We start from the raw sequence: 22,995 nt of genomic DNA, 5'->3' as shown, positions 1-22,995 counted from the left end.
TCACCACCTTCTCAAGGATAATTAGGGATGGGCATTAAATTCCGGTCTTGCCATTGATGACAAAATCCTGAAAATGAATAAATATTTTATTCTGCCTCAATCTTCAATATGTTTGAATAACCCACCCATGAAATTCTTTGGATATTTTCTCGGTTGACAGTCAAAAACTGCAGATGCTGTAAACCTGATGATAAAATATTGTAAACACTCAGCAGGTCAGCCAACATTAATGAAAAGAAAAACGTCAATGTTTTAAGTTGAATCTACCCTCATGGAGGGAGTAATAGAAGGAAGAGTTTGCAGATATAGATTGAATTAGCAGGGCAGACAAAAAATACTGTACCTCATTGAATAAAAGATGAGAGAATTATACCAAACCATGGGGCCAAATAAGACCCTGAAGAATGTATTAGAGGCATTATAAATAAATTGCAACCCACTTAAAATGAAACAATTGAATCCTATAATTTCTTTACATGCAGTAGGACTTGGGAGAATTCCTTGATACAATCTTAGCATCTTTAAACAAATAAGAAGATCAAAGATAATTTATAGATCTGAAGGTTTGTTGGAAATTGAAATGTTGTGAAATCCAGGTGTTTAACTGGAGGGGGTTAACTCTCACATGAGGCAGAATCTCGATTACAAAAAAAATTACACAGAAATGCCAAGGTGCAGACATTATAGTCCAGATTAGATGTCGGGTAGCATCTGTGGAAAAGATCGGTCGCTGTTTCGGGCCGGGACCCTTCGTCAGGACTGTAGAGGGAAGGGGCAAAAGCCCTATAAAGAAGGTGGGGGGAGGGTGAGAAGGAGAAGGCTGAAAAACCAGTAAGGGGAAAGATAAAGGGGTGGGGGAAGGGAGGCAGGGAGGTGATAGGCAGGAAAGGTGAAGATAGAATAGGGGAAAACACAATGGGTGTTTCTATGGCAGAGTGACATAGAGTTACTACCGGTAATTCCCTCCCCCTCCCTTCCTATCCCTATGTCACTCTGCCCCCTCCCCCAGCTGCCTATCACCTCCCTCATGGTTCCGCCTCCTTCTACTACCCATTGTGTTTTCCCCTATTCCTTCTTCACCTTTCCTGCCTATCACCTCCCTGCCTCCCCTCCCCCACCCCTTTATCTTTCCCCTTACTGGTTTTTCACCTGGAACCTACCAGCCTTCTCCTTCCCACCCTCCCCCCACCTTCTTTATAGGGCCTCTGCCCCTTCCCTCTACAGTCCTGACAAAGGGTTCAGGCCCGGAACGTCAACCGATCTTTTCCATGGATGCTGCCTGACCCGCGTGTTGTGAGTGTTGCTTTGACCCCAGTATCTGCAGATTATTTTGTGTTTACCAGGTTAGATGTGTTGGATGCCAACAGAATGAAGTACAACAAGACAGAAGAGAGTAAGGAGAAAGTACTACCCAAGGTGCTTAGATATTCTACTGTGGACAGTAAACATCAATTGCAGAGGAAAAAAATGTGCTACATATAATATGCAATGTGGATTGGAAAATCGTTTCTAAAAATGGTGCACAGAAGGACATTAAAAAATTTATGGCAGATGAGATGAGCCATGCAAGCAGATTTGGGGCAATTGTTTGAAACCAATGTGGCTACAGGCAATCCCCAAATAATAAATGGGTTCCATTTTTACAGACGTCTATAAAAGTTCCTTTTGTCCACTAGTCAGAAAATACACTAACCACTCGATATGGTAACCATACCTCCTCAGTATTGTATTGAATGGCATCATAAACTATAAGACTGATAAGAAAGAACAACTACTAAAAGTGAAAAAAGAGAAAAAAAACTAGTTCTGAGACTTCTAGGAATAAATGTATATAATTATGGCAGACTTTTTAAATTTAATCTATTATGGGAGCTTGTTCGCATGCAGGCATCGATAAGTGTTCATAAGCCAGTAACAGCTCATAATGCCAAACAAGGCAAGTTCACGAATGAATACCCATTTAATGTAACCACTGTGCAAAGACAAATTTAACTAATATGTATTGTAGCCCCAAACCATGCTACGAAACCTGAGGCACTGCAACTGAAATTGATGAGGTATATGCCTTTGATGTACATCGAAACCATACTGAAGCCTGCTAGACTTTAATGAAGGTTATGAACACCAAGAAACAAGAGATATGACGTGTAATGGATCCGAACATGTCATATTGGTATTGGTTTATTATTGTCACGTACAAAGATACAGTCAAAAGCTTGTTTTGCATTCTGTTTATATAGATCAAATCATTATACAGTGCAGTGAGATAGAATAAGATAAGACAATAACAATGCAGAATAAGGTATAAAATCTACTGAAACGTGCAGTGCAATACTTGGAAATAATACAATTTGACAGACGAGTCAGATATACATATACAATGAGAGGATCATGAAGACTAACGTAAGTAATATTTTCAGCTGCCAAATTGGCAAATAAATATGTAGTTATTTATCATTGTAACTAGGAAGTAAATAACATCAAATCCTAGTTGAGAGGAAGCACACTCAAGCATACCAGCTTCTTAAAAGAATCTTTAAGCTAAGATAGAGAGACTGACTAAAGCTAAGTAGGTTGCTCCTATGGAGACTCTAACCTCTGTACACCATGTCTTTTGGAATCAAAACAGAACAAGAGAAATTTCAGAAAAGATTGTATTCTGTATTGCCAGGTCTCGGTAGAATGTGACAAATTGTTTTTTGGGAAAGTAAAAAGTGGAAAAGGTATAATTAGACCGTGAATGAATGCCAAGAGCCCAGGATGGATCCTTGGAGATGTTGACATTCAAGAACTTAAAGCTGCTCACCCTTTCCACCACTGGTCCTTCAATGAAGACTGGTGCTGTCCCAACTTCCCCTTCTTGAAATCCACAATCAATTCCCTGGTCTTACTTACATTTTATGCATCAGTTAGCAATTAGTCTCTTGTTGTAATAATGCTTATTATGGAAGCTAACCATAGTAAGATTGGATGTCCTAACAATAAGCTTTTTATTTTAATAAAGTATCCTTATTAGCTTGAATTAACTTTTCCAATTACATCAAATAAAACAGAAAAACATGATATAACACACTGCCTGAGACGGTGGTGAAAGTGGATACTCTCACAACATTGAAAAAGTATCTAGACGAGCACTTGAATTACCAAACCATAGAAGGCTACGGGCCAAGTGCTGGTAAAAGGATTAATGCAGAAAAGCAATTAATAGTAAAGGGGCATGTTTCTGTACTCTATGACTCTACACTGGAATCTCAGATTTGGCCTGAAGATGTGGAATGGTGCAAGTAGTCAGTATTTGGATGGGAGACCACTTGGAAAATGCAAGCAGATTTGATGCATGGGAAAACAAATGATCCAACCAGTAAAATAAATTTAAGGCTCTCATTCATATTGCATACACCAAACAAGCAGAATAGGAAGAGTAAATTCCCATGGCTGTAAATTATTGCGCATGGACCAAAGGGAAGTCAATGAGGTACAGCAGCCATCCTCCACGTTCTGTAGTTACAGTATATGAAGACACAGGAGATCGCAGATGCTGTAAGCTGGAGCAACACACAAGAGGGACTCAGAGAGTCAGGCAACATTTATGGAGGGAAATGGACAAGTGTGTAACAATAGTATATGGCACTTCATGGCAAGTGGGAGGTTGTTGTGTTATGGCATTTAAATAAAATTGTATTTCCAAAGAACTAACAATACATCTATGTATTTCAGGGATGTAGGCCAAACACAGACAAATGGGATTAGTTTGATTAGGCATCTTTGATGTCATGGATGAGTTTAGCCAAATGGCTTGTTTCTATACTGCTTAATTCTATAAATCTAGATACAAACTAATTTTTGACAACACATCATGGAACTCTCCACAAATATATCTCTCTGCATATGCTCTCCAAGTGGCTGAATTTTACAGAAAAGTACTTTCTGCTTTTAGTCACAAAATAAAAGCATTGGTCATTCAGCTGGCTGATGTCAACAAGACATTTCCATGTGCAAATTCACTACCATTTGTGTGTATAAAGTAACAGAGCAGTCCATGTGACAGATATTGAGCTGATTTATGGACTCCTGGGTCACTTGCCAATTCTACAGTCCAAAAGAATCTATCTTCTATGCTCACATGGAAGATAAGAGACCACAGCCCCTGTTTGTGTATATGAAGACGCTGCTCTTCTAAGTTCTGGTTGCACTTCAGTGTCACAATCCTGATTTTTGGGCATTCGATGCAGAAGGAATGGCAGGTTAGAATGGGTAGGTCAGAGCTCCTCCTTGTTCAAGCCTTGCCAAGTGTTGCCATTCACAAGTCCAGGCAAGCCATCAAGTAGACTATTCATTGCCTATCCCTCTTCCAAGATACATATATTATTGGAGTCTGCAGTAAACGCAGTATAATTGAAGGCCTTCCTGTGGGCATCATAGGGACTAGAGTGCACCCTGAACAAGGATCACGTTATAATCTAAAATTGTTGTAAGCATTGCAAATAGGTAAATAAAGTTGAGACCCAAAAAAATGCAGATGATGGAACAAAAAACAAACTAAAGGAGGAACTCAACAGCACAAACACAAGGAAATCTGCAGATGCTGGAAATTCAAGCCACACACATCAAAGTTGCTGGTGAACGCAGCAGGCCAGGCAACATCTCTAGGAAGGGGTACAGTCGACGTTTCGGGCTGAGACCCTTCGTCAGGACTAACTGAAAGAAGAGCTAGTAAGAGATTTGAAAGTGGGAGGGGGAGGGGGAGATCCAAAATGACAGAAGACAGGAGGGGGAGGGATGGAGCCAAGAGCTGGACAGGTGATTGGCAAAGGGGATATGAGAGGATCATGGGACAGGAGACCTAGGGAGAAAAAAAAGGGGGAGGGGGGAAACCCAGAGGATGGGCAAGGGGTGTAGTCAGAGGGAGAAAAAGGAGAGAGAGCAAGAATGTGTGTACATAAATAACGGATGGGGTACGAGGGGGAGGTGGGGCATTAGCAGAAGTTAGAGAAGTCGATGTTCATGCCATCAGGTTGGAGGCTACCCAGACAGAATATAAGGTGTTGTTCCTCCAACCTGAGTGTGGCTTCATCTTTACAGTAGAGGAGGCCGTGGATAGACATATCAGAATGGGAATGGGACTCAATAGATCCGGCAGAATCCATACAGGGAAATGGGGAAATGGACTGCTGGCATTTCAGGTGATGAGCCTTCATCTGGGCTGAAAGAGTTTTTCCAAATTTCCCTTTAGCTCCAAGTAAATAAAGCTCTCCTATCTATAAATCGCAGCAGGCCAAGCAGCATCTGTAGGAAGAGGTGCAGTCGACGTTTCAGGCACAGACCCTTCGTCAGGACTAACTGAAGGAAGAGTGAGTAAGGGATTTGAAAGTTTCAAGTCCCTTACTCAATCTTTCTTCAGTTAGTCCTGACGAAGGGTCTCGGCCTGAAACGTCGACTGCACCTCTTCCTACAGATGCTGCTTGGCCGGCTGCGTTCACCAGCAACTTTGATGTGTGTTGCTTGAATTTCCAGCATCTGCAGAATTCCTGTTGTTTGAATCTATAAATCGGTTGTGTTTAAACTCATAAATTATTTACTTTAACGTTGTAAATGAACGCTAATTGATAATTTGTTAAGTAATAGAGTAACATTACTGTGATTTTGACTTGAACACTTGTTTATATAGTTTACATATTTTTAATTAAGTAGTTTTTAAATCATAAAAAGTACAATTCATAAATAACTAATTGGTTATTTATAGGGAACACCAAATAACAAGAGACTCCACGGCCAGAGTGACTCATTCTAAGGTGATGAAAGCGTTCAAATTTACAATTACAAGAATGGTAAATACACCATATTAGTAACAGTGAGCAAATGAAATTTAATATCCTAACTCGCCCTCTCATAGAAAGCGCAGATTTTTTTTAAAACCTAGCTTTCAGCAAAAAATTCAACGTTCAATACAACTCGCAACCAGCGACGGTTCAACACATTTTTCGAACACAATAGTTAAAATTTCTCAGAAACAGACAAAGCAAAACAACAAGCAATTAAGAGAAGCGAAACCCCACCTACGAACACCAAGCCGACATCAAAATCGCGCTCAAACTGAGCGATGCCACTTGAATTGGGTGTCTACGAAATTAATCTCTCGCTAGTTTTAAACCCATTTGAACTGGCCCTCTTTAGAATGATTTAAAACTTTAATAAGGACATAAAGGTCTGCAATAGGAAAGAAATCAGACATAGCGGTGCCAGAATTTGTTCATATGATGGAGTTTATACGGTGGATGCTCCCCTCTGTTCGGAGTGGTATTGCCGGTTGTCCGGTTTTTGTCGGTTTTAAATGGCAGATGACTAAAGCCTAGGGGAAGTTCATAAAGTTTCGAAGTGCTGAGGGAAAGAAAAGTCTTTCAGTGTTCAGGTTAGTCGTTATTTTAAATACTTTCAATTGTAGTTTTTTTTTATCGTAAGGCCTGTGTTATGTCTTCTAAGTTATTGGCACTTAAGAAAGTTTTAACTCTTCCTTCGGTTTAGCCAACAATCCGCTGGAAAAATGCGAAGGGTTGAGCAACAGCAGGGCGGGGGAAGGGATTGTTAACTCGTCCTGATGCAGGGTTTCGAATGTCTACAGTTCTTTTCCTCCCCTCAGATGCTGCTCGGCCCGCTGAGTTTCGCCAGCGGACGGTTGCGCTATGTTCCACCATCTACAGTCTCTTCATTTCGGTTTAGCACTTTTAAAAAAAAATACAGAACGGTCAAATCGAGTTTTATTTTCATGTACGGTGAGGTATGGGTCTAATGAAAAATTTACAACAGCATTACAGACACGTGGATTCAGGAAACACAGCTAACATAAATTATTGCTGGAGAATGGGGAAAAAAAGTAGGATTACATTTTTAAAATTTTGCCTTACATGGGATAACAATTAACAGCCACCCTATTTTTTTATTTAAAGTAAATTGCCCTTAAAATAAATTATCATTTCATCTAATACAGGCGATTACTTTATTTGATGAGGTAAAGTGTTAATATCCAGTTAGCTATGGGTGTATTAAGATTAGTGGATTATTGTAAAGCAATAGAATCATTCGCATTCATCTCCTTCTTACCCAATTCCCCATAAGTTACTTATCCTTGCATCCTTATCAAATTGCATCTTTGGAAACTCTAACATTACCTTTTAGGAAAGTTTCAGGTCTACATCTAGAGAAAGATTTCTTGCATCTTCTGACCATCACTTTAAATCAGGGTCTCCTGTTTATTTCCTTCTATAAATGTGGTTTGATTTGCTGAGTTCCTCCAACTTTTTGTGTGTTGTTCTAGGCATTTGTGCAATATTCTGCTCATTTACAAACCACACTATGCATATTAATTTTGAAAAGGAAGTTATTGGAATTTTGTTTTTTAGAAAAAAAATCTATATATTTGAATTTTGGTTGTTCTGGTGAAATGTTGCCAACCTGAAATGTTAACGCTATCAAAAGAAATTGCCAGAGCTGCTGCATTTTTGCCACACTTTCTGGGTTTTTGGCCTAGCAGTAATTTGTTCAAGTTTATTGTCAACTGACTATAGGTTATATACAACCAAACAGAACAACATTCCTCAGGACCACTGTGTGCTCACAAGACCTATATCACACATAGCACATAAAACAAAATATTAATACAAATTAATAAAATATAATTCAGTGTATGTAATGTGTATCACAGGTAAACAGTAAACAATATAGTAAACAGCTTTGTTTTGAAAGTCTTCCATTTAGTTGCATTGCCTATTACTGGAAAACTATTTACATAAATAGAACTGAAGAAGTGTTTTGAACTCCAGGTTGCAGCTTCCACGCACAAATCTTCCTAGATTTTCCCCCCAGTGTAGTTTTCCCTTTCAGTAATTTTAGTGTACTTTTGCTGACCTGCAAAGGCTTGTGATTCAGAGCAATTTTCATTTCCCTTGTAATACAAATTTAAAATGTAATAATTTTAGGTTAAACTATGCTCTGGAATTTATTATACTCGTATATGACATTATATACAATGTGATTGGTATTTTCTAGGCAATTCATTGATGCAAATCAAGTCAGGAGTTTCCTTCCAGCCCTGATGGAGGGTCTCAGCCCAGTGTCGATTGTTGAATTTTTTTTATAGATGCTGCCTGACATGCTGACTTCCTCCAGCATTTTGTGTGTGTTGCTCTGATTTCCAGCATCTGCAGAATTTCTTGTGTTTAAGGTTTATAAACCAGACAGCATTGCTGAAGGGTTTCAGCACAAAACATCAACTCCATTTTTTTTTCCTAGATGCTGCCTGGCCGGCTGAGTCCCCCAGTATTTTGTGTGTGTTGCTTGAATTTTCAGCATCTGCAGATTTTCTCTTGTTTTTAACATTGTTGTGAATTTTAGCTTCCTCTAGCTTTCTTTTAAAATATTAACAAGTTTCTTAATGTAATATATTTCTGAATGTTCTTTTTTCAAGTAGTTGGGGTTTTTCTAGGCTTTCTAGATAAATGCACTTTCCTTGGGACATACTAAATAAAGATCAATGAAAGGGGAAAAAAATCACTGGTTCTAATGTGCAAAATTTAGTTTGCCTGAATCACTTTAGTGGTATTTTTCAACTCATTTTAGGGAGTCTATTTTGTATTTGCAGTGGCTGCAGGAGTGGTACCCGGTGTGGTTTTCTGCTGCTCTAGCTCATCCACTTCATAGTTCGCTGTGTTTTCAGAGATGTTCTTCTACACACCACTGTTGTAATGTGTGGTTATTTGAGTTACTGTCAGCCTGAACCAGTCTGGCCATTCTCTGGCTTTAAGAGGGATTTTTCACCCACAGAAATGCTGCTCACTGGGTTTTTTTTTATTTGGTTTTTCACACCATTCTCTGTAAGCTGTAGGGACTGTTGCACATGAAAATCCCAGGTGAGCAGCAGTTTCATAAATACTGAAACCTACCCTTCTAGCACCAACATTCATCCCATGGTCATTTGAATCACTTTTCTTCCCAGTTTTAATCTTTGGCCTGAACAATACTGGACCTCTTGACCATGTCTGCATGTGTCTATGTATTAAGTTCCTCTTCGTGATTGGCTGATTACTAGATATTTGCATTAATGAGAAGGTGCACCTAAAAAGTGGCCACTAAGTGTATGTCAATGGAGTGTGCAGTAGGATTGGCACATGTTCAAAAGACCTTCCAAAACATTAAATTACCCATTCAAACTATGATCTGGCTTGCTTGTAATGTAGCCCTTTCGTTGTCCTGTTGTTGGGCCATTTCAGGAACATGAGCACCATAGAATTTCCTTTCTGATGTTAACATTAATGATTATGTACTCCTGCCTGGTTAAGTTTTTTGCATAGGTTTACAACATTGCGCTTTAACAACTATTATGCTGCTTTGTATCATACTGTATTTGGGATAAAACTAGAATTTAGTACATTTACATTGGCTTATATTTTTGGAAATAAAGCACTAAATATTTGAAAACGCAAACACAAGGAAATCTGCAGATGCTGAAATTTCAAGCAACACACATAAAAGTTGCTGGTGAAGGCAGCAGGCCAAGCAGCATCTCTAGGAAGAGGTACAGTCGACGTTTCGGGCCAAGACCTTTCGTCAGGACTAACTGAAGGAAGAGCTCGTAAGAGATTTGAAAGTGGGAGGGGAAGGGGCAGATCCAAAATGATAGGAGAAGACAGGGGGGAGGGATGGAGCCAAGAGCTGGACAGTTGATTGCAAAAGGGATATGAGAGGATCATGGGACAGGAAGCCTAGGGAATATTTGAAGTCTGAAATAAAAACGCAAATGCCAGAAATACTGAAGTCAGAATATGCCTGTTTAAGGATCCTTCAGAACTGAAAATGTTTTGGTTGACAGAATCCTGATGATGAAGAAGGGTACTGTTTTGATAGAGCACCTGCAACCTAAAATATTGCCATTGTTTCTGTTTCTATAGATATTGTCTGACCTGGTAGATCTTTTCAGAATTTAATGTTTTTAATTTCACTTTTGGAATATTGCATAGGAGGACAATAAACCTGTTTATTGAGGGTTTCATTAGAGCTGCAGTTGATAAGAAACTTAATTAACTGAAAGATTCCTTACCCATTTTGATATTAATCATTAAACAATATTTAAACTAGATTGGATATTTTTTGCAGATTTTATTTTTTTAAATGTGATGTAAAACACCACATGCTGCTGTCTTAAATAGATTTTAGTTTTAGTGTTTTCATTAAGTATTAACTATTTCCCCAAGGAACTTTATTGTAAATAATACTGTATATTATAACTGAGGTGAGTGGCAAATGCAAAACCAGTTCTCTTGTATTGCTTTGGTGAATGATTTAACAATAAATTTGGGCTCAACCTCTTAAATGTGCACATGTGTGATCATCATCATACAAGATCATTGTGCAGCCTGATTCCTGAGTTTTGATTGACCTTGGTTTGAGGATGGGAAACAGCTGTTTCCCCAGGGCCATAAGACTACTGAACTCCCTGCCACCAACCAGGTCTCATCACACATGAAATGCCAGTGGCGTTATACTGTTCACTTGTGTTGTAAACACACCTTAGTATGTGTTAATTTATTTGTGGTAATGTTACTTTGTGTTAGTTGCATAGTATGTGCTTGTGATATTAAACTTGATTCTGAGTATATGTACTGTTGTGCAACTTGATCCAGAGGAACACTGTTTAGTGGTATGCATGTGTACAGTTGAATGACAATAAACTTGAATATTAGTTCAATAAATTCCCAATTAGATTAGCTCCAATCCAGCAGGAAGCTCATTGGAAGTGAGGCGCAGCATTACAGTGAGAAAAGTTGGAAAGAGTTAAAGATACAGCTTTGCTTGGTGTCAATCTGGGTTGTTGTGGATCCTTTTGTTAGGACCATGACATCACCTCTACTTGGGAGTTTGCGAAGATTTGGTATGACATCTAAGACTTTGACAAACTTCTGTGAACGTGTGATGGCAAGTATATTGATTGGCTGCGTCACAGCTCGGAATGGAAACACCAATGCCCCTCAATGGAAGGTCCTACAAAAATGTAGTGGCTACAGCCCAGTCCATCACAGGTAAAGCCCTCCCCAGCATTGAGCACATCAACACAATGCATTGTCACAGGAAAGCAACATCCATCATCAGGGACTCCCACCAGCCAGGTCATGCTCTCTTCTTGCTGCTGCCATTGGGAAGAAAGTGCAGGAGCCTCAGGACTCAAACCACCTGGTTTAGGAACAGTGACTACACCTCAGCCTTCAGGCTCTTGAACCAGTAGGGATACCTTCGCTCAATTTCATTTGCCCCATCACTGAAATGTTCCCACAACCTATGGACTCTTTCAAGAACTCTTCATCTCATGTTCTTGATATTTATTGCTTATTTATTATTTTTTTTCTTTTTATGTTTGCACAGTTTGTTTTTTGCACACTGCTTGAACAGCCAAATTGGTGCAGTCTTTCATTGATTCTATTATTATTATTCTATTATGGATTTGTTGAGTATGCCATTGCCTGATAATGGAAAATCCTATTTAAAAAGTTGAGAATACAACCTTTGTCCATCATAGGTAAAGTCCTCCACACCATTGAGCGCATCAACACGAAAATGTATCTCAAGGTTGTATATGGTGAGATATTCACCATATGGAGTTGTTACGTACCCCGTAACTGGGTTGCCAAACCAGCAGAAATGGATCACTCAGTTGGAGTCTGGAGTACTAGAACTAAGAAAGTTTTATTAAAGAGACAAGCAACACAGTAATCGAAAGGATAATAAATGCAACAAGTCAACAATGATAACCACACATGTGCACAGAATTAAGATAACAGCACCAATCAAGCTCTATCGTTGTCTAGGGGTTAAATGACCAATTTCAAAATGACTCAAAGTTCAGTCCAGTTTGTAGTTCAGTTCGCAGTAATCGTTGCCATGGCGATGGACAAGGTGGGGGGAGAGAGACATAGAATAGGAACAACTCATCATTCAGAACGGCTTCACTCACAGACCAGCAGGATGGCTCACAGACCAGCGAGATGGCTCACAAACAGCTTTTTGGGCAGGTCCTTGGTGATGTCACCTGAGGCCACCGACTGTGACCCCTCCTCCAGATGCGGTCGATCCTCTGCAGTGAACCCGGCACCCAGGCAAGGGCGGACACACACCGGGTTCCCGCTGATCGTACCTTTCCACCCTTGTCGTTGTCTGGGACTTCTCACCCACTCGTGAGAAGCGCACCGCTTCCAGGGTCTCGTTACCTCGGGTGGCGTGTGTGTCTGTCTTAGCGAACCTGTCCCTTTTTATCCCCCTGCTGGGGTATCGCCTGTCCATCACTTCAAACAGTTCAGGGCTCAAAGGGGGGAGCCGCTCCAGACAGCTCTTCCTCCCACATCCCTTCATTACACATCTCCAGACGCTGCTCCATTGTTCCTTATCTCTCCTTCCCCTGAGGGCAGGTGGCAGACCAACTGCTGATGCCACTGATGCTAGCCCAGGCCAGCAAACATCTTAATTTTATGTGTATTCTCGTAACAGAGTACATTCAGCCAGAGACTCATTCCTCCGAGACGCAACACAGAGCATCATAGGAAGTCATTCCTTCCTGTGGCCATCAAACTTTACAACTCCTCCCTTGGAGGGTCAGACACCCTGAGCCGATAGGCTGGTCCTGGACTTATTTCATAATTTACTGGCATTATTTACGTACTACTATTTAACTATTTATGGTTCTATTACTATTTATTATTTATGGTGCAACTGTAACGAAAACCAGTTTCCCCCGGGATCAATAAAGTATGACTATGACGATGACTATATGTACTTTGATAATAAATTTACTTTGAACTCTGAACTATATTCTATCATGAAACTAGATGGCGATGCAGTTGTGTGAGAATGTTCCACATTTTCTCTACTGTGGCATTATCAAAATATAATTGGAAAATACCATACAGAGTGGTTTGTGTTGCTCTTTCTATTTGAGTCCGGGGAAGGTTATATTCAGTGTCCCTCTAGACAGATGGAAGGAATCCACTTTGTAATTTTAGTAGCAACTTTTTGGTCACCTGGAGAAGGTAGCTGAGGATTTTATGAATTATATACCCCCATGGCAGACAGTGAAGAGATCCGCTTTGTAATTACCACAGTTGGATTTGTTTCCTTTGTTAAAGATGGTGATGATTATAATGTTGCTGAGATCCAGTGGCTTGTCTTCTTCCTCTCTGACATAGGAGATGAGGTTGTGAATTTGAAATTGAAATTTCTCAGTGGCAGACTTTATAACATCAGCTGCAATACTGTTTATGCCTGAGGTCATTGTTTTTAGTTCTGATCTGGCCTTGTGGACCTCAAGTTTTCCCTGGCATAGAACATTTATTTTCTGATTATAGGGATCATCATGAATCCCTGGAAACTAAGCCACTTCCATAGCACTGAGTTGGTTCCTGAGAAGAAAGATTTTGGTAATGAAATTCACCATTCCCCGCAGTACACTAGTGAACCTTTGACCATCTAAAGATAAATGTTGGAAGATGAACTCTAATCCCAGCATAAACCTCATCAATCTCCTGTACTTTTTGAGAGAAGCTTGAATCAATGAGAAAACATGTTGAACATGAAATCACCACTTTCCAAATCACCCCTCTGACCATCCTGATAAGCACTTAGTGCCTCATTTGCAGAAGGGTCAGGAGTTACCATGTTGGCCTCCTTGGTCACCTAGAATGCAAGTGATCTAAAAAGGGAATCAACACCTTCACATTTTGGTGTTCTCTGGATGTGACAGTCCTTATCACAGGTAAAAGATGGTAATTTATTGATTCTGAGAATGAAAGGGTTAATGTTTGAGGAGCAATTGATGGCTCTGGGCCTGCGCTTGCTGGGGGGGGGGGGGGAGAATCTCAATGAAACCTATCAAATACTGAAAGACATAGTTAAGAGTGGATGTGGAGAGAATGTTTCCTTTAGTGGGGGAGTCTAGCACCAGAGGGGACAGCTTCATTATAGAGGGATGTCCCTTTAGAACAACGATGAGTAATTTCTTTAGCCAGAAGATAGTGAATCTGTGGAATTCATTGCTATAGGCAGTGGAAGCCAAGTCATTGGGCATATTTAAATTGGAGGTTAATAGGCTCTAGATTAGGGTATCAAGGGTTATATGGAAAAGGCAGGAAAAGGAGTTGAGAGGGATAATAGATCATCCATAATGGAATGGCAGAGCAGATTTGATGGGCCAAATGGCTTAATTCTGCTCCTATGTCTTATAGTCTTAATAGGATATTCCTGACCAATTTATCAGTATCCAGTTACATGTCTGAGGAGATCATGACAAATCTAATAGGTTTCTTCAAAGAATTAACCAAGAAGGAAATGAATGAGAGCAAGCTTGACTTTAGCAAGGCCTTTGACAAGGATCTGAATAGAAGGTTAATCAAGAAGATTAGAATTCCAAGTGATCCAGACAGAGTTGGCTAACTGGAAGCATAACTGGCTTGATGAAAGATAGCAGAGGGTAATAGTAAAAGGTTGTTTTTGAACTGGAGGCCTGTGCCATAGAGATTGGTGCTGGGACCTTTGTTACTTATTATTTATATTTCAAAAAATTGGATGAGAATGTATAAGGTGTGGTTAGTAGATTTGCAGATGATACTACAATAGATGATTTCAGAGAGACAGTGAAGAAAGTTATCAAAAATTTCAGGGGAATCCTGATAAGTTTGGTCAGCGGACAGGCAAATAATATTTAATCCATATAAAAGTGATGTTATATTTTGGGAAGACAAACCAGGGCAAGGCTTGTACAGTGAGTGGTAGCACCCTGGGAAGTGTGTGGACAGAGGGACGTAGAAGTGCATGTACACAGTTCACTGAAGAAAGTAGCTGGGAGTGAAGGTGTTTCTCACATCGGCCTTCAATAATTAAGGCATTGCCTGTAAGAGGCTGTATCTTGGAGTATTGTCTATATGTTTGATTACCCCGTTTTAGTTGCGTACATAGTGCAACACAGTACAGACTTTTCAGCCCTCAGTGTTGTGCCAATCCTTTAACCTATCCAGGATCAATCTAACCCTTCCCTCCACATAGGCACACAGCTGAAAGAAGAATTAAGTACTATCTAAGCCTCTTAAGTGCTCTAATGCAGGGGTCGGCAACCTTTTTGCCTCTGTGGGCCGGATTGGGTATTAATGAGCAGACGGTGGACCAGATAAATGCCATAAAAAACTTGAAATATAGGAATTATCCATTTAAATACATCTAGTTATGTTTGGACTCAAATTAATGAATAACGTGTGCTAGAAAATCATTTGTGCTTAAGGTTGGGTACCCCTACTCTAACATACTTGTCCCTACCATCACCCATGGTGATGCATACCATTGCTCTACCACTTTCTGCTGTGTTTTTTTAAAAAAATCTATCAACCCCCCCCCCCCCATAATACACTTTCCTCATAACACCTTAAAAGTTATGCCCCCTTGTATTAGCCACTTCCACTCCAGGGAAAAGTCTCAACTCAACTCCAGGTTGAACTCCATCTCCTGTTTCTCAGAACACCTCTGTATCCTGCCAATCCCATTGTAAACTACTACAACCTTCTACACAATCCACAGCACGTACAAGCTCCATGTCATCTACAAACTTAACCCACCCTTCCACTTCTTTGTCCCAGTCCTTTATAAAAATCACAAACAGCAGAGGTCCCAGGACAGATCCCTGCAGAACACCGGCTCTCCATCCTCCCAGTAGAATACTTTTCTTCTGCTACTATTCTCTGCTTTCTGTGGGCAAGCACATTCTGAATCCAAAAAGGCATCATGAAGGTGGAAAGAGTGCAGATTTATGAAAATGTTGCCAGAACTCTGGTCCCAGTTGTATGGAGATATTGGTTAGGTTCTTAATTCCCCGGAATGAAGAGACTGGGGCGGGGGGCTTAGACGTGTGTAAAATTGTAGATGGGGTGAAGGCACAGCCCTTTCCCCAGGGAAGGGTAACCCAAAACCAGGAAACCTGAGGGGCAAATTTTTTAGAGTGGGTGGTGCACATATGGAACCAGCTGTCAGAGAATATGCTGGAGGCAGGTGCAGTAATGACACTTAAAAGCCATTTGAGGGACATGGATCAAACGCGTGCAAGTGGAACTAGCTGAGGTCGACGCCTTGGTCGGCATCGACCAGTTGGGCCGAAGGGCCCGTTTAAGTGCTGTACTGTATTTCTCCAGGACTATGTTGATATCGTAGCTGCAGCGATTAAATCATCCAAACTGTAATACAGTATCATGTCGATGCTTTCTCGTCGCCTAACCATTTGGTCTCTGAATCCTTGCATATATGTTGGTGAGAAATTTTGGGGAGAATGTAGCTATTTGTATAACACAAGTGCTAAGGTCGTGCGATTTGAGACGTGGCGTCGAACGGGTTAATAAGAGATTGACCAATGAGTTTCTTGTTTTAATCGCGTCCAATCAGTCGAACTTGTTTTCATATCGTTTGTATTTCACACATGCGTGTGTGCCGAGGGATATTTTAATGCTGTTTCTTTGGTTAGTGTCTAACCTTATTCAATAATAAAAGAACTATTTGGCGCCTATGTTGAATATGTCGGATACTTGGGAAAATCGGGATCCGAATCAGTTAACTAAAGGCAGACTGAAGAGTGAATTAATTGCTCATAACGTACCTTTACCGCGAAGGGAGCAGAAGAAAGAGGTTTACGTTCAGCTCTATTTAAAACACATTACTTCTAAGAATAAGTCAGAATTGAGGGCGGATTTTTCCAGCGACGAGGAGGATTCTTCAGAAGTTAAAAGCACCGTGAGTTTAGGGAAATCGGTGTCTGTATGTTTCCGTATTTGAATGTGGCGATAGTTGACAGTATTTTTCAGTTGGATTATGAGGTTGATTTTTTTTTCTTCTAGATTATGGTTGCATTTGCTAATAGTTGTGTGCATTTTTTTGATCCAGTAAAATATTGTTTGCGTATTGGTTCCCGGTATATCTTCTGTTCTTTGTATAGTTCAATACTGGCTTAATTTGGTTTCTATTCAGTCACCCGGCTTTTCAAATTCCCCGCACAAATGCATTCATAAATGTTTATTTCGAAGTAAGATTTTTTATACAAAGCAAGAGAACACTTGTTGGGAAACATCGCAGTATATTTGAAATCATTAGTCGAGTGTCCTAAACTGACAAAGCTTCATTGACATTAAAGCTACAAAATGGCCGTTACTACGCGAAGCAGATTAGAGAGGGAGATTTTTTTTAACCTGCTGTTGTGATTACATCGGCAGTTTCCCGCAATTAATCGTATTACTTTCTATATATATATATACACCCCTACCACTGATGACGAATCTTGTGGCTTTTATTTTTGAAGGTATGTGATCTTATTTGATCAAACTTGTGTATTTCGTATTAACCAACAAACATGATGGTTAATAACAACGAAAAATGCTGGAAACAGGCTAGGCAGCACCTGTGAAAAGATCTGAATTGAGGTTATCTCAGTTTCTTATTTGCCTGATTTGCCGAGTGTATCCAGCGTTTTATGTTTTTGTATCACTTTTCCAAGATTTGGTTTCTTTAAACATTTTCATCTAGTGTGTCTCTGTCTCTGTCTCCCCCCCCCCTTTGTTTCCGCAAAAAAAACCTTCTCTCCCCACACCCACAATGTGGTATCCCAATAATTAACTTTCAAATGGAAACTGAAAAATAACTTTGGATGCAAGAAATCAGAACTGAAAATGAAAAAATGCTCTGTCAGGCTGCATCTCTGAACAGAGAAATAGAATTAATATTTTGGGTCAGTGACCTGCAATCATAAAATTTTAATGCCATTTGTACTACACTTTGCAATGCCACCACATTCTTGTAGCATGGGAGCCAGAACTGCAAACAAGAACACCTCAAACAATGTTTTGCATAACTGCAACATGACACCCCAATTCCTGCAAAGTTCTGTTCCTTAATCACTGATTATGCTTCTTTAAAAAGAACTCTCATGGTTTGCTATATGTCATATCCAGATTTGGTGGGTCTGGATGTGGAGAATAGGCAGAAGGAGGGGTTTTGGAATGGACTCATAGAACATTACAGCATAGAAACAGGCCCTATGACCTATCTGGTCCATGCCAGCCTGGTCTTCTGCCTAATCCCATCTACCTGCACCCAGACCATAGCCTTCAAACATCTCTGATTTATTTACCTACCTATACAAACTTTCCTTGAATGTTGCAATTGAACCTGCATCTACCATGTCCTCTGGCAGCTCATTCCACACTCACCACCCTCAGCTTCCCCTTAAATATTTCACCTTGCACCCTAACCTATGACCTTTAGTATTAGTCTCACCCAACTTGGGGGGGGAAAAGCCTGCATGCATTCACCCTTCTAATTTTGTATGCTTCTATAAAATCTCCCTCTTTCCCCTACGCTCCAGTAAATAAAGTTCTACGGTAACTCGGGTCCTCACGCCCTGGCAACATCCTTGTAAATTTTGCCTGTACTCTTTCAAGCTTATTGATGTATTTCCTGTAAGTAGCTGCCCAGAAATGCACACCGTACTCCAAATTCAGCCTCACCTGCATTTTATACAGCATCAATATAACATCTCAACTCCTGTATGCAGTGCTCTGATTTATGAAGGGAAATGTACCAAAAGCTCTCATTACAACCATGTCTACCTGTGATGCCACTTTCAAGGAATTATGGATCTGTATTCCCAGGTCCCTGGTATTCTACTGCGTGCCCTACCATTGACTGTAGCCCTGGCTTGTCCTCAAGTGCAATACCTCACAATTGTCTACATTGAATTCCATCTGCTGTTTTTCAACCCATTTTCCCAGCTTGTCCTAATCACACTGCATCATTCAATAGCCTTCCTTGCTGTCCACTACGCCCCAATCTTGGTATCATCAGTAGTGATCCATTTTTACCACATTATCTAGATCATTAATATAGATGATAACCGACATTGGACCCAGCACCAATCCCTGCGGCCTGACAGACCCACATCTATCTACTGCCACTCTAGCTTCTGTTAAGCTAATGTTGAATCCAGTCGACTACTTCGTGCTGAATGGCAAGCAACTTAGCCTTCCGGACCAGCCTCCCATGTGGGACTTTGTCAAAGCCTTGCTGAAGTCCGTGTAGACAACATCCACTTCCTTTCCTTCATCAGCCTTCTTGGTAACTTCCTTGATAGGCATGACCTGCTATGCACAAAGTCACATCAGAAGTAGCATTGCAGGGATTCTTAAAAATGCAGTGGATTAGATTTTAGCCACGTTTCTTGGAAAATCTAATCACGATAGCAGAAGAATAAGTTAACACTCAGAAGTTTGGTAAATTTATATGGCGCAAGATTCATTTAAAATGACTTCAGCCAGTGCTATTAGTTTCGCTTCCTCAACACTGATTTCAGGCCTGTCATTAAAGTTGAAGTGGACTATTTGCTCTTTTCAAAGTTCAAAGTAAATTTATTAAGATACATACTGGTCACCATATACAACCTTGTGATTCATTTTCTTGCAAGCATACACAGTAAATCCAAGAAACACAATAGAATCATTGAAAGACTGCACCCAACAGGATGGACAAACAACCAATATGCAAAGGAGAGCAAACTACAGAAATTCAAAGGAAATAAAAGAAATAATTAACAAATAAGGATAAATATTGAGAATATGAGATGATGAGTCCTTAAAAGTGAAAACATCGGTTGTGGGCACTGTTCACAACCTATGTTACTCCCACTGGTTCATGAGCCTGGTGGTTGTGAGGGAATAACTGTTTTTAAACCTGATGGTGTGGTTCTTAAGGCTCCTGCCCCTTGATGCAGCAGTGAGAAGAGAATATGGCCCGGCTCATGGGGGTCTTAGATCGATGTGTGACAGTGCTCTGTGTAGATGTGTTTATTGGAGAGGACTTTACAAACAACTTGCGTACATTGAACGCTGGGAAAAATAGCACTAGACCAGCCAGTTCACTCATGATGTTAGAGGAACTCAGCAGGTCGGGCAGCATCCGTGGAAACGAACCGTCAACGTTTCGGGCCAGGACCCTTCGTCAGGACAAAACTGTTTATTTCCATGGATGCAGCCCGACCTGTTGAGTTTCTCCAGCGTGTTGTGTGTGTTGCTTTGACCCCAGCATCTGCAGAGTATTTTGTGATTACACTCATGATGTTAGACTGATTTTGAAGCTGATTTATACTAAATGGCCTCCATGTTTATCGCTTGGGTCCACTTTTGCAATCTAGCCCCTCTGGTTTCCATTTGCCTTTTGTCATATTCACCATTATCAAAGTGCCTTAATTGCAGCTGCTGCCCACTTCCTTTTAAGCATTACAGCTGATCAGAATCTGTCGATCTATTCCCGTTTGAGAATGTCCCAATGCTAACCTTTAATTCATTGTCCTTTCTCTCTATTTCAGAATTCAAAACATGTTTCTAGGTTTAGGTACGTTTATTTGCTTGTGTAAGGAATATCTTACAAAAGAACAATGAGCATGTGAAATACACAACCCCAGAAGGGTATGCTGGGCATGACTTTTTAAAGAAATAATACAGTACTGAAATACAGTTCTTTCATATCTTTCAGGATGGGTGAATTTTGATGAATAGCCTTGTTCCTGTTTACTGTATTTGTATTAATTTCGAGTGCTAGGTATGGATGGATTAGCTCAATGTTATATTTGAAGTTAGCTTTATAGTAAAGATAAGTTTATGTACAAGTTTTTTAAAAAGATTTGTTTCTTAAATTTTCTCATTTCAATCTCACTTCTGTTTTCACATTTTGGCTTCTTTTGACCTTTTGTAATTATGCTGGAAACACTGGCTAATTGGAATATAGTAAATTGGGAATTCAAACTGTTCCTTACTGTTACAACACACACAAAATACTGGAGGAACTCAGCAGGCCGGGCAGCATCTATGCAAAAGAGTACATGCAAAGTTTCGGGTCGAGAGCCTGGCCTGCTGAGATCCTCCAGTATTTTGTGTGTGTTTCGTGGATTTACAGCCCTGTAGATTTTCTGTTATTTGCTACAGGGTGTGATCACCATCTGTACTATCAGGGGAATTCCATTAATCTAATGCACAGTTCACCATTTCCAAAACAAAATATCAATAGAAGGGTTGATTATTTTGGCTTTCATTTTTTTTTTAATTGTGTTAGAAATGTGAATTAATGATTTTATTTTTCCAAATCTATACTCAAGGAAGATCTTGGGTTCAAACTCTAGTTTGCAATGAATTAGTTGATAGCATCATAATTGTTTACAATTCCTGATTTACTAAATGATTGCTAAAGGGCATGCAAATATGTAGTTTGTATTTAAAACAGAATTTGATTTGGCTGTGGTTTACTAATTCACAAAAAAAACCCTAAAATTCCCAAGATGAATGCTGATTGCTTGAGAAACCCAGTGCAAGTAACAGTATTTTACCATACAGTAAATGGAGAAGAAAGAATAGGAACTTCTGTTTATAGAAATTATCTGGTTCAGCTGGGTGATCTGGCTGAATATTCTTGATGGCAATATTCTTAGTAATTGTGCAATTCTGATCCTGCTAGCTCCCTGTTTTGTTTGTAGCATGATGTGATTTAACTTGGTTGTTTAATTGTCACATATTCCAAAGTACAGTGAAAAGCTGCTTGCATGCCATTCACGTAGATCACTTCATTACAACAGTGCATTTGAGGTAATATAAGAGAAAAGAATAACAAAATGCACATTAAGTTGTTACAGTTACAGAAGCTTCATTGGCATCCCAACATATTGCTGAAATAAGCGATTATTTTAATAGTATAAGAACAAGTTATTAGTTAAATTATTAACTTTGCCTTTGTCTTTGGGCTATGGGTTGGGAGGCTGAGCAAAGAAGTCTGTATTTCCAGTCATAATTATTATAGTGATCAGTGCTGAAAACAATACAGGCCCACAATCTCTTATACGAAATCCTTGGGGCCAGTTGCATTTTGGAATTAAGGATTTTCCGGATTTCAGAATCCCTCCTTATTGGTTCCGGGACCCCTTCGGGTACCAAAAAACATGTATGCTCAAGTCCCTTATTTAACCTTTGTCAGTGCGGTGGACTTTAGGACCCAGCGGAGCTCTGGACCTATGCATATCCTCCCGTATACTTTAAATCATCTCTAGATTACTTATAATACCTAATACAATGTAAATGCTATGTAAATAGTTAGACTGTATTGTTTAGGGAATAATGACAAGAAAAAAAACATTCAATGAAACATAAAAATATGCAGCTTCAAACGAACCGAATCAAACACATGATAAATTATTTATTGGAATAAATGTAGAATGTCACTGTCACTATAAAATTTCAGTAACTTGTCTTTCTGTTTCTTTAAATCATATACAGTGGTAGTTCCGACACCATATTCTTCAGTAAGATGCCGCACAGACACACCAATAGATCCACTTTCTGCATTATTGATAATGATAGATGCTTCCTCCTCTTTTTTTTCTCATTGTTACCCATAGGGGTATCTGCAGCTCTTTTTGACATTTTCACAGTGAAATTAAACACAGTCAACAGTGAACACAAAATATCAGCGAATAGCAAATGCACTTGTAACCAGTGCATAACCAGTATGAGCGCTGAGCTACAACTGACATCTGGCAGCTTCTGCTAGTGCTGCCATGTCACACCTGAGTGACGTCAGCTGTTGGTGAACAAGACTTCGGTTTTCGGAGCTTTTTGGATTTCAGAATTTTGAGTTAGGGATTGTGAACCTGTACAGCTGAATCAAAATCAGAGTCTGGTTTAATATCACTGGCATATGTCATGAAATTTGTTGTTTTGCGGCAGCATTACAATGCAATATATAATGGGAGGAGAAATGAATTACTGTGTATGTGTGTGTGTGTGTATATATATATATATATATATATATATATATATATATATATATAATAAAAAGTAGTAAAGTAATGTTCATGGGTTCACTGTCCATTGCAAAAATCGGAATGACAGAGGGGAA

The 22,995-nt window shown here is 39.7% G+C and overlaps 1 protein-coding gene across 1 annotated transcript in view; it reads left to right on the top strand.

Annotated features, from left to right (window-relative positions):
- Nucleotides 1-16,541: 16,541 nt before the first annotated feature.
- LOC134355462 (lamina-associated polypeptide 2-like) overlaps nt 16,542-22,995 on the top strand; it is a 30,869-nt gene continuing 24,415 nt past the window's right edge. Inside the window, exon 1 of the mRNA XM_063065386.1 lies at nt 16,542-16,800. Coding sequence (XP_062921456.1) covers nt 16,576-16,800 — 225 coding nt within the window. The 5' untranslated portion in view covers nt 16,542-16,575. The remainder of the gene's footprint in view (nt 16,801-22,995) is intronic.

This window comes from Mobula hypostoma, chromosome 13 (assembly GCF_963921235.1).
Source record: "Mobula hypostoma chromosome 13, sMobHyp1.1, whole genome shotgun sequence".
Classification (NCBI taxonomy): domain Eukaryota; kingdom Metazoa; phylum Chordata; class Chondrichthyes; order Myliobatiformes; family Myliobatidae; genus Mobula; species Mobula hypostoma.
The sequence above is the reverse complement of the archived record's forward strand: the minus strand, read 5'-3'. Positions and strand labels throughout refer to the sequence as shown.